The sequence below is a fragment of the Monodon monoceros genome, unplaced genomic scaffold, assembly GCF_005190385.1.
Source record: "Monodon monoceros isolate NGI ecotype Baffin Bay Population unplaced genomic scaffold, NGI_Narwhal_1 Super_Scaffold_13, whole genome shotgun sequence".
In the NCBI taxonomy this organism is placed as follows: domain Eukaryota; kingdom Metazoa; phylum Chordata; class Mammalia; order Artiodactyla; family Monodontidae; genus Monodon; species Monodon monoceros.
This window is the reverse complement of record NW_021703769.1, coordinates 42,066,233-42,078,569: the sequence shown is the minus strand read 5'-3', so window position 1 is coordinate 42,078,569 and position 12,337 is coordinate 42,066,233. Positions and strand designations below refer to the sequence as shown.

The 12,337-nt window shown below is 44.3% G+C and overlaps 1 protein-coding gene across 3 annotated transcripts in view; it reads left to right on the top strand.

Moving 5' to 3' along the window:
- KIF16B (kinesin family member 16B) overlaps positions 1 to 12,337 on the top strand; it is a 293,377-nt gene that overhangs the window by 27,063 nt on the left and 253,977 nt on the right. For all 3 annotated transcript variants that reach the window (XM_029220041.1, XM_029220042.1, XM_029220043.1), the window contains exons 2-3: positions 5,505 to 5,574; positions 7,615 to 7,728. In XM_029220041.1, coding sequence (XP_029075874.1) covers positions 5,505 to 5,574; positions 7,615 to 7,728 — 184 coding nt within the window. The remainder of the gene's footprint in view (positions 1 to 5,504; positions 5,575 to 7,614; positions 7,729 to 12,337) is intronic.

The window sequence follows — 12,337 nt, the reverse complement described above, 5'->3', positions numbered from 1 at the left end:
AGTGTCCGGGCTGTGCTTCCCAGCATCAGGGGTTGTCGGGGTCCTTCTGGGTTTCTGTCATAGTGGGTTTCATTCGGTGGGTCCGCAGGGAGCCTGTGATCCCTCGAGCTCTGGGCTCTGCTGGTGCCTGGGCTGCACTTTGAATAACAGGTCTGAGCTGGGGTGCCCGTATTTTGGGGCACAGAGCTCTTTGAGAAGCTGAGGGAACTGTGGTCTCTCAGAAAAGTGAGGCTGCCCCTCCCCCTCCCCACCACACCCCAGCCTCTGCCATTTCAAGGTTGTGGACCCATTGAAACCCACCGAGCATTTCCAGTTGTTTTTTTTTGTTTTTTAATTTTTATTGGAGCATCTTCAGTTTTGATTTCGGAAGTGGCTGTCAAAAAAGACGCTAATGCTACATAATGGCCTTTCAGTCAGTATCTTCCCTGGTATTTTTATAGAGCAGTTGTTAATTTAAAACTAGGCAGGTACTATCTTGGTTACCTACAGGTTGGGATAAATGATCCTGGGGAGGGCCCTTTAAACTTTGCTGCTCCCAAGGTGTAAGGCTCCGAGCCTGGAATTCCTTACCCTCTGGCTTCCCACGAGAGGGGTGGGCGTGGGGTGGGCATGGTATGACCTGCATTCCTTTGTGTTTTGTAAGTAAGAACCGGCAGGCGGTGTGAGCACCCATCGTGGTCACGTCTGGTCCTCTGAGATCCCCGGATGGTTTTGTGCCCCCAGCAGGTATCTGTTGATAATACTGGTGGTTCTAAAGTGAAAGATCTAGACACAGTAGGTTGATGAGTGACTGAGAAATGACCCCGGTGGCAACGGGAGGGACCAGGATGTGGCATCTGTGGCATTAACAAAACGAATCTGCATGGCTCTCTCGCTGGGCGGAGCGCACTTTGGAAGTTGAGTGCGGTGGAGCCGGGTGATTGAGTCAACTGTCTGTTTTCCAGCGTCGTGAACACGGGGTGTCCCTGAGGCAGTTCTCACTTTTGGGTCCACAGTGGAGCCGCCCAAGACCTGGAGGGTGGACTGGAGGCTCCACGCACGCAGGAGGGATTTCATTTATTTGTCTCTAAGCCAGTGTTGTGTTCGCCCAGCCCTGTACTTCCTCAAACTGGCTTGGAAAAGTTAACCCAGGCCGTGGGGACCCACTGCAGCACTTGAGTGGTGTTTACTGCGACACCCTCTTTGGGCTTCATTGTTCTGGCTGGTGTTTGTTCTGTCTCTGTTCATCCTGAGGTGGCCAGGGTGCTACCCTCTCCTGCCTCTACTCCCCCAGCCTCCCACCCAGCTTATTTTCAGGTAAATCCCAGGCATCATTTCTTTTGTAAATATTTCAGTATGTCTCTAAAAGGTTAAGGCCTTTTTAAAATCATCATGATACTATTATCACACCTAAAATAATAATCCCTTAGTATCATCACATATCTAGTCAGTGTTAACATTTCCCTACATGTCTTATTATTTCTAAAAATGTTCTTCTATGTGAACTGAGATCCAGTCGGTTGATATATCGCTAGACTTTTTAAAATCTATACGTTCTGCTTCCACCTTTATATTCCCTGTAGTTTATTGTTGTTATTGAACAAGCCGGGTAGGGAAATGATGTGTCTGGGCCTGTTTTCTTCCCTGAGACACAATAATATCGAAAGTCAGCCACTTACTAATCCTACAGTGGCCTCTAAGTGTTCAAGTGAAAGGAAGAGTCGCACGTCTCTCACTTTAAACCAAAAGCTAGACATGATTAAGCTTAGTGGGGAAGGCATGTCAAAAGCCGAGATAGGCTGAAAGCGAGGCCTCTTGTGCCAAGCAGTTAGCCAAGTTGTGAAGGCAAAGGACAAGTTCTTGAAGGAAATGGAAAGTGCTACAGCAGTGAACACGTGAGTAAGAAAGCGAAACAGCTTTATTGCTCACATGGAGAAAGTTTGAGTGGTTTGGATAAATGATCAAACCAGCCACAACATTCCCTTACGCCACAGCCTGATCCAGGGCAAGGCCCTAACTCTCTTCAGTTCTGTGAAGGCTGAGAGAGGTGAGGAAGCTGCAGAAGAAAAGCTTGAAGCCAGCAGAGGTTGGATCGTGAGGTTTAAGGAAAGAAGCCGTCTCTGTGACATCAAAGTGCAAAGTGAAGCAAAGTGCTGACGTAGAAGCTGCAGCACGTTATCCAGATCTAGTTAAGACCTAGTTAAGATCATCTACGAAGGTGGCTACAGTAAACAACAGATAATCAATGTTGTGCCTGCAACAGCCTTCTGTTGGAAGAAGATGCCACCTAGGACTGCCATTAGGGGCTAATGCAGTTGGTGACTTTAATTTAAAGCCAATACTCATTTACCATTCCAAAATTCTTAGGATCCTTAAGAATTATGCTCAGTCTATTCTGCCTGTGCTCTGTAAATGGAACAACAAAACCTGGATGACAGCACATCTCTTTACAACATAGTTTACTAAATATTTTAAGCCCACTGTTGAGACCGTCTCAAAAAAAAGATTCCTTTCAAAATGTTACTGCTCATTGACAATGCACCTGGTCACCCAAGAGCTCTGATGGAGATGGACAGCAAGATTAATGTTGTTTTCATGCCTGCTAACACAGTATCCATTCTGCATCCCATGGATCAAGGAGTAATTTTGACTTTCAAGTCTTATTCTTTAAGAAATATATTTCATAAGGCTATGGTTGCTATAGCTAGTGATTCCTCTGATGGATCTGGGCGACGTAACTTGAAAACCTGCTGGAAAGGATTCAACATTCTAGATGCCATTAAGAACGTTCATGATTCATGGGAAGAAGTCAAAATACCATCGTTAGCAAGTGTTTGGAAGAAGTTGATTCCAACCCTCATGGATGACTTTGAGGGGTTCCAGACTTCAGTGAAGGAAGTAACTGCAGATGTGGTGGAAATAGCGAGGGAACTAGAAATGGAGCCTGAAGATGTGACTGAATTGCTGCAATCTCATGAAAAAACTTTAATGGATGAGGAGTTGCTTCTTATGGATGAGCAAAGAAAGTGGTTCCTTGAGATGGAATCTGCTCCTGGTGAGGATGCTATGAAGATTGTTGAAATGACAACAAAGGACTTAGAATATTACATAAACTTGGTTCATAAAGCAGGGTTTGAGAGGATTGACTCCGATTTGAGCCTGTGGTTTAAATACTATCAAATAGCATTGCATGCTACAGAGAAATTGTTCAGGAAAGGAAGGGTCAATTGGCAAGGTAAACTTCACTGTTGTCTTCTATTAAGAAATTGCCGTAGCCACTGCAGTCAGCAGCCATCAACATTGAGGCAAGACCCTCCACCAGCAGAAAGGTTACCGCTTGCTGAAGGCTCAGATGATGGTTAGCAGTTTCTAGCAATAAAGTATTTTTAAATTAAAATTTTAAATAAAGTATAAATAAATTAAATTAAATTGTTTTTTTAGACATAATGTTATTGAACATTTTAAACATAACTTTGATACGCTCTGAGAAACAACAGAATTCGTGTGACTCATTGTGTTGTGATATTCGCTTTATTGCTGTGGTCTGGACCCAACCTGCAGCGTGTCCAAGGTCCGCCTGTATATTTGGATTGAGGCTCTCTCCATGAGCCCTGGCTTACGTTAGTGGAAAATGGTATTTAGATACTATAATTTGGCCATAAGATTCTAGGCCTTTTCAGAGGACAAAGCTAGGGAGTACTTATTTTTTTCAATTTCAGATAAAGTTCACGTTAGCATTTCCCACTTAGATTCAGGACTACAGAGGTTTTACCTAGCCTCATCAATCTGTGAAAGAAAGATTCAGCTGAGTGAATTTGAAGATCTAATTGGCTTTATTCAGTGATTCATGAATCTGACAGCATCCCACCTAGAAAGTTGAAAGGCCCTGCCAGGAGCTGTGCAAAATAGAAGGCTTTTATGGGCAGAAGGAGGGTGTGATAAGAAAGTTAAAAAAGTGGATTATTTCAGGCAAAGTCAGCTTCCCTTGGAGACAGCAGGGGGGGTCTTACCAGGCAAGTTACCATATTAGGGTAGACCATGAAATTCCACGCTGATTGGTTCAAGATTTACTCCTGGGAGAGGCTGAAACTACATTGAGTAAGGTGTTAAATCTTGGTGGGGCTTAGCATAAGTGACTGCATTTTGGCCCTATAGTTTCTTTTCTTTTCTTTTTTTTTTCGCGGTACGCGGGCCTCTCACCGCTGTGGCCTCTCCCGTTGCGGAGAATGGGCTCTGGACGCGCAGGCTCAGCGGCCATGGCTCACGGGCCCAGCCGCTCCGCGGCACGTGGGATCCCCCCCGGACCGGGGCACGAACCCGCGTCCTCTGCATCGGCGGACTCTCAACCACTGCGCCACCAGGGAAGGCCCCCTATAGTTTCTTTTTAACAAATCTAATGTTTGTATCTCCTTTCAACCAAAATCCTTGGTCCTCAGCGGCAGCAACATAATTACTCCTGTATTATCCCACAATACACAAACAGAAATCCCAGGATAACTACACTTATCACCAAAAATATGATTCCGGAACCCACAATATCTTTGCTCTGTAGTTCTTTTTCTCCTTAGGCTAGATTCCCCCTGCCTAAGGAATTAGCACATGAGGTCTTTTCTCACCATGCGGCACACAGGTTCATTTACTTCAACTTACTTTTGTGTTTTAGGTTATTTAATAAAAATAATTTTGTTTTATTTTTGTGTAACTTATTTTCATCATTCTAAAGATGATCTATATAGATCAAGGTGTTTTTCTAGAAATCTAGCTTCTCTCCCTGTCTCTTCCACTTCATCTTCTTTCTCCATAGATAACCTTTCGAAAAATAAATACACTATCCTTTTTATCTTTAAATACAAGTAGCATCCCGTGTATATTTTTCTCCACCTCACATTTCCCACTTAACGAACCCTGGCCTCCGTCCACAGCAGTACCTAGAGACCTTCCTCATTCCTTTGCCAGGGACATCCCACTCCATTGTGTGGGTGTAGTCTCGTTTCTTTCAGAGAACTGTACTTTTTAGGATTTCTCTTAACTTGCTGTTCTGGTGTCTTCTAGGAATTACATTTTCTGGATGGGTATAGAAAGGAGGTGGGGGGAGGGGACAGTGCCCTGGCTGCTTCTAGAAGCAGCACCTGGTTGTGAGCACTACTCCTGTTTCTTCTTAGTTGTCATCCTGGATGGAGGGATATGGTGACTTTCTTCTGTACCGGGTGGGTGGGGCTTCTCTTTTTTCCGAGTCACACAATGTCCCTGGTTTCTGTCATTTCACATAGACTCCTTTTGACTCACAGGTAGAAGTTCTTCCAGGGTTCGCCAACACAGTATTTTCAGTCTTAAGTTTTTGATGGTGGAATCTGTTTTGTGCGTCCTCAAGTTTACGTTCGTAAGGTTTCAGGATGGGGGTGTATCAGAGATTGTGCTTCACGTGCCATTTAAAAACAAACTGCCATATGTAAAAAGTAAATACAACAAATATTGTAAAAACAGTCTTTTCTCTCCTAACCAACGCTGAATTATTTGTGTTGCAGGGAAAAGGACTTGGAAGCCAAATTCATTATTCAAATGGAGAAAAGCAAAACAACAATCACAAACTTAAAGGCAAGTAGCGGCCTGGGCTGGCTCCAGTTCTGTGATTGTGTGTTTGTTTCCGCGTCCAACGGCTTGTGGGTAAATACAACACATCTGCTGTTTCCACAGCCCTCCTTTCTCCGTTCAGTTCACCACGTCAGCTTGCACTTGGCTTGGGCTTGGTCACAAAGCAAAAGGGTTGATGCTTTGTCTCCTGTCCCGTCCCTGGTTTTGCTGACCTGGGAGCCGGGCCTGAGCCGCAGCTCTGGGAGGTGACCTCATGGGTTTAGCCCCGACCCAGGCATTTCTATCCTGTATCCTGTGGTGGATCCTTAGCCTGGCAATTGGCTCATTGTGAATTATTAAATAAGCTTTGGCCCTTGATTTGTTTTCATTTTTAATGAAAATAATTTTGTAAACTTTGCAAGAGAAGCTGGTATTATTATTCAAAACTCAGAGGATGAAAAATTTAAAAAACTGAAATTTTTTTCTGGAAAAAAGAAAATTGAAAAAAAATCCCAGAATTTTCTGAGATGGTGAGTTCTTTTTGTACTTAAAGTATCCTGTTTTTCTTTCTTTGGTTAGTGAATTTGTTAAGGACCTTGAATACTTTTCACTTAGGGGAAAAATAAGTATGTAAAATCAATAATAAAGAAATCATGTCCCTTATGAACCCAACCCCATCCTCCTCCGATAGTTGTCATTAGCTCACAGGTTTGGGTTTCAGAGGCCTGGTGCCCCACGGCCAAGTGCAGATCAGCCTCTGCTTGGATTTCTGTTAATTCGTGGCTCAAGGGACTGGACGCTTTGAAATCCAGTTTCAAAGTCGTGCAACTTGATCCCCAGTGATAGAAGCTGGGGAATGTGCCCATCTTCGCATGGGCCGTGCTCTGGGCATTTCGAGAGGCCTCCTCTGAGGCTCTGGTGCCCCTTGGCCTGAGGCATTCTCCAGTGGAATGTCTTTCTTTCTCTGCTGCCCGCAGTTCTACCTTCTGGCTCTGCTTGGCCCGCACCTGGCTTTCCCTCCTTTGACCTCCCACATCTTCTCACGGTCACTTGTTTTTTCTCTGCTGTTAGTTACCTCTGCTTCGTGTACCTTTGTGTGCTCACAGTGCTGCGGTCAAAGTCATTCAAACATCATATTTACCGGAACGGAGTGGAGAGACCCGTGGCTTTGGATGAATCTCCTTCCTTTGTGTGTTATGGAATCTGTTTTCCTTGATTACTCTGTTGCTTTTTGAGTTTTACAAAACATTGCCTTGTCTGATATAACCAGAATAGATGCCTGGATTTTTAAACATTTTAATAATAAGAACCTTAAACAATTTTCTTCTTTTATAGTATGTATACTATAGTATCTGAATTATGTTGGAAAATAGGATGCCCATTACATTTACTCAGCATATGTCCAGGGAGCTGTGTGAGGCCTTGGTGACATATGAAGATTTTTAAACATGGTTTTGCTTCAATTTTGGTATATAGCAAGGTAGACAAGATGTATGCAAACATATGCAATAGACTCATAATACGATGTGCCCTGGGAGAGTCGTCTCTCAGAGGTGGGAGAATTACTTCTGGATGCAGTGCCCAAGGGGAGCTTTGTAGAAGAGGAGGCCTCTGACCTGGAGTTTTCAGTGGGGCCACAGGATCACACAACTGCTTTCACATTGTCATCTCTGTGAACAGCACCCCGTGGAGTTGTGCAGACTCCAGCAATAAAAAGCATCGAAGTCAGAAAAACATAGCGTCTGGCTGGAGTGTCAGGTTCATATAAGGTAATCGTGATAAGAAGTCCAGAAAAGTAGCCTTGGGTCATATCGTAGAGAGCCTGAATTGCTGGGAGAAGTTGACGTTTGCTTGCTTGTTCATTCATTCATTCATTCAGGAGGTGAGGAATTAAATGGATTTGAGTCAGGGTATAAATAATGGAAAATGGTGATCGTTTGTGTACTTTTTATGAAGTTTTTTTCTTGAATTGGACAGATTACTTGTTTGTTGACAGAGCTCTTCACATTATTATTATTTTCCTCTTACATTGTTGTTATTATTGTCATAATCATCTCTTTCTAGATACCAGAAGGAGGGACTGGGGACTCAGGAAGAGAGCGGACCAAGACCTTCACCTATGACTTTTCTTTTTATTCTGCTGATACACAAAGTCCAGATTATGTTTCACAAGAAATGGTATGGTATTTTCAAAATCTCTGTTTTGGTTTATTTTCATATTGAGAAAAAACATGCCTCCCCTAAAATTCTTTAAAACATCTTGCTAATTTTTTTCTGAATATGATTTATGTAAAATTAGCCTTTGCTAACTTAGCTTTTTGCTTATTATATAGCACCATTTATCTTAAGCCTGAGATGAATTCCATCCCCAAAAGGTTGATTTTTTTTTTTTTTTCACTTCGGAGTATGATGATCATAATTTTTGTTTCAAAACTTGGCAGTGATTACTGTTTTAAAGGAGCTTTGCAAGTAAAGCATTTTTTGGGGGGGACATTTACAGGCATACTTCATTTTACTGTGCTCGATGTTAACGCTTTTTTGCAAATTGAAAGTCGAGGCAATCCTGTGTCGAGTCTGTTGGCGCCATTTTTCCAACAGCATTTGTTCACTTCATGTTTCTGTGTCACATTTTGGTAATTCTCGCAATATTTCAAACTCTATCGTTAGTATTATATTCGATCAGTGATCTATCATGTTACTATTGCAAAAAGATTATGACTTGTTGAAGGCTCAGATGATGGTTAGCATTTTTTAGCAAGTAAGTATTTTTTAATTAAGGTATGTATGTTATTTTTTAGACAAAATGCCACTACACACTTAATAGACTACAGTGTCTTATAAACATAACTTTTATTTGCACAGGGCACCAAAACATTTGTGTGCCTCGCTTTATTGCTGTGGTCTGAGCTGAATCCGCAGGAGCTCTGATGTCTGCCTGTGTGTGTTGCTAAGCCTGGCACGTAACTCAGTTGGCCTTGAGTCCTGCTGCGACGCAGAGCTTTAGGAGGCACACTTCACACCCAAGTCACATTCCCCCTGCTTGGATGGATCATTGTAGGTTCTAGAAAGAAAGATTCTAGGAAGCAAGATCGTTTTGTTCAGAATCTTTCTAGAACCTAGAATGAAGCTGGAATTTGTCCAGGAAACCTGTGCTGTAGGCTTTTGTGATCTGAAATGCAGACATGAGATGGGCAGATAAGAACAGACCTGAAGATCCTCCCAGGGGACCGTCGCTTGATGGTGTGTCATGTGACCAGAAGGACTAGTGTATTTCCCTGGCTGGGGCAAGCAGGGTGTTGGAGCAGAGCGGGGTTCTGGTGAAACACGGTGTGGGGTAGGGGGGAGAGCATGCCCGCATGGCGGGGCTTCTCCCTGGCTTGTTAACAGCTTCTTAAGAGGCATGGCTTCAGGTCTCCAGGTCTTAACATGAACGTGAATTCCTGTCCTGCCCACCCAGGCTTGTGACCCACACGATGGCATCTTGAAGTGGTATCCTGGTGTAGTTTCTAGTAACTTCGTGTGTCCCTGTATTAGAATCTCAGCGTTGCCTGGGAAAGTGTTAGAAATGCAGAATTTCAGGAACTACTCCAGACCTGCTGAATCAAACTGCATTTTTTAGCAAGATCCCCAGGTGAGTTGCACGATCCTTAGCATTTGAGAAACGTAGTTGGTTTAGGAATGGTTTGTGGAGGAGGCTGGCTTTCTGAGGCGATGTAAGTGTTGGGAGTTCAGATGGGCTGTGAACGTGGAGAAGTTGTTCCAAGGAGAGGCCTGCAGTGATAGTATCTGCAAGTTGTTCATTCAGTACTGGGGAAACACAGAAAGGATGACAGCAGTAGGAATGGGGGCCATGAGGAGATATGGGGTGCTGGGCATGAGAGTGGCCGGGAGAGGAAAGGTGAACTAATGCTGCTGGAGTTTGCAGGGGAATCAGAAACGCTGCTTGGTGCTCAGGGGTGCTGCCTCGTTTAATCCTCACAAAGAACCAAATGAGGTCGACTTTAGCTCTATTTTTCTTTGTCAAGGAGACTCAGCTAAAATAACCTTCTCAAGTCTGTAGGTCTAATCGACTGAATAGTAGCAGAGTTGAGATCCTGGGGCTGATGTATATGGTGGTGGAGATACCCCTGGAAGGTCTTAAGGGTTTAAGGATTGGCAGCCCTGTTGAATGAATAAATGGATGAGCGAGTGAGCGAAGATGACTTTGGTCCTGAGGCAAGTGGATCAGTCAGTGTTGGTAGCTAGGAGTCTGGTGAGGAACAGAATGTTGCAGCTAGTGGAATCCAGATTTTGGCTTTCAGGTAGGAATGCAAATGAAGTGGCTGGTACGAGGGAGTTTAAGGGAAAAGCTGGTTCATTACATGGTCCTCAGAACATCTTCATTAGAGGATGAATGAGGGCCACGAAGGTTTCCCTCCTAAGTTACCCAGCGAGCCGCTGGATTTCCCCCCTGTTTAACCTGGATTTGAGGCCTTTTGGGGACAGGGGCTGTGCCAAGGGAAAGCCCAGGGACGGGAGTGGTGGCGTGGACAGCAGGGCCTGGCTCCCTGGAGATGCTCAGCAGGCGTTTGCTGACTGAGAGGCCTTGTCTACGGGTGGTTTAGCTTTTTTTTTTTTTTTTTTTTTTTTTTTGCGGTACGCGGGCCTCTCACTGTTGTGGCCTCTCCCGTTGCGGAGCACAGGCTCTGGACGCGCAGGCTCAGCGGCCATGGCTCACGGGCCCAGCTGCTCCGCGGCATGTGGGATCCTCCCGGACCGGGGCACGAACCCATGTCCCCTGCATCGGCAGGTGGACTCTCAACCACTGCGCCACCAGGGAAGCCCACGTTTACCTCTTTTGGGAGTTAAAAATAGCTGCCCAGAGTTTAAAAATAGTTTGAGAATGAAAAGAGTTTTCAGCTGAGGAGGAGACTTTCCCGCTTCAGGTGTCTGCGCTTCAGAGGCTTTGGGTTCCTTGACTCTGGAACCCAAAGTCATGGAACAGTCTCAGGTTATTTATATCGTACATTCAGTTCAAAACTGAAAAAGCCTTTGAGATATGTTAGTAAACACTGCTTTCTAGCAGAACCACGTGTTAATAAAACCAGCAGAGATCCAGGAACACTCCTAGTGTTTTTTTTTTTCCTCTTTTCCAGTTGTATTGAGAAATAATTGACATACACCTCTGTATAAGTCCTAAGGTGTACAGCATGATGGTTCGCTTTACGTATCTTGTGAAACAATTATCGCAGTAGGTTTAATTAATAACCATCCTCTCATATAGATACAATAAAAAGAAGAGGAAAAAAAACTTCCTCCTTGTGATGAGAACTCTTAGGATCTACTCTGATAACACCTTTCCTGTGTATCATGCAGCAGTGTGAACTGTACTCACCATTGTTGTATATTATATTCCTAGTGCTTATTTCTCCTGTAACTGTAAGTTTGTACCTCTTGACCACCTTCTTCCAAGTCTCCCTCCCCCAAGCCTCCTGCCTCTGGTAACCACAAATCCGATCTCTTTTTCTGTGAGTTTGGCATTTTTGGGAAAACACCTATTTTTTAGACACTCTGTTAAAGAGAAGGTAATCTTCCTCATCTCTACTTTGAATAGCTGGTGTTGTATCGACTAAAGTTTTCACGCTGCCGGATCCTGCGCGGGAACTGAGCCGACAGTTCTCACCCCTGCTGTAAACGGGAAGATGCAGGTTTAGTGTGATGTCGGCCCTTGTCTTTTTCTTCTTTTTAAAAATCGTTTAAATGAAGAGGCATCTTGAGACAATATATCATGCCCATTACTATAGTACAAGTCAAGTTTCCCATAATGTTAAACAAATTCCAAATAAGATGACCGTTACTATTTCTTCCTTCCAAATTAATGTTAGATTTAGAAAAAAAAATCAGTGAGCCATTTAAGTCCATACTCGTGTCAATTAAAGACCATTAAGTAAGGTCTAATTTTCTTAATCGTTCTCCAGACTACAAAGGGAGGCTTTGATCTCGCACTGCCTGTTCCTTGATTCGACTCCGGAGAAACTTGAAACTTAAAATTTCCCAGTTGACAGCTGGGTGGAGAGTCTTTTGTTTTCACAGCGCCCTCTTGTGGGCACTTCCCCTCAAGCGAGGCCCTGCGATGCCTCCCTTTGCTCTGTAAGTCAGCTCTGTAGCCTCTCAGACAAGCAGCGAAATGGCTCTCGGGACCCTGGCCAGGAGGGCAGGACGTCAGCCAGTCGAGCAGCCCTTCCTTCCCCACCTCGGTATGGTAGACGATGGTAAATCAGTCCTTGGTGGGAGCTGCAGTGGGGTAGCCGGTTTTCCCTGCTGGGAACCCCGTAGGTGTGGGCACCGTCCTGCTGCTTCTCTGGGTCCGCAACCGACTTGAAGCTGGGACCAAGCCAGGCCTGGGTCTCAGCGCCTCCGGACCTGCATTTTCTAGGCCTGTCGTGCGGTCACGTCCACCAGTGCCAGGCCCCCCGCCCCCTCCGGGGCCCCCTGAGTCTGGAGGAACTCCAGCTGAGTTAGCTTTCTAGAGACTAAATGAGGAGTAAAGTAGCAGGTGTGGATTTTAACCCTGGGGAAGAATTCCATTTTGAAAACTTTGGGGTTTGGTTTAAATATGATATTTTCCATGACTGTTTTAGCCCCAGACAAAAGTATGAGAGAAGAGCCTTTCTTTATTCTTCCAGAAGCTTTTGGAAGGCTCTTCTTTCTCTCCAGTGGCACTCTGTGAAGTGGTTAAAAGTGACATCTGCCTTTTGGTTTTTGTCTAATCAGAAAGAATTAAATATTTAGTTTTCCTCCTATTCCA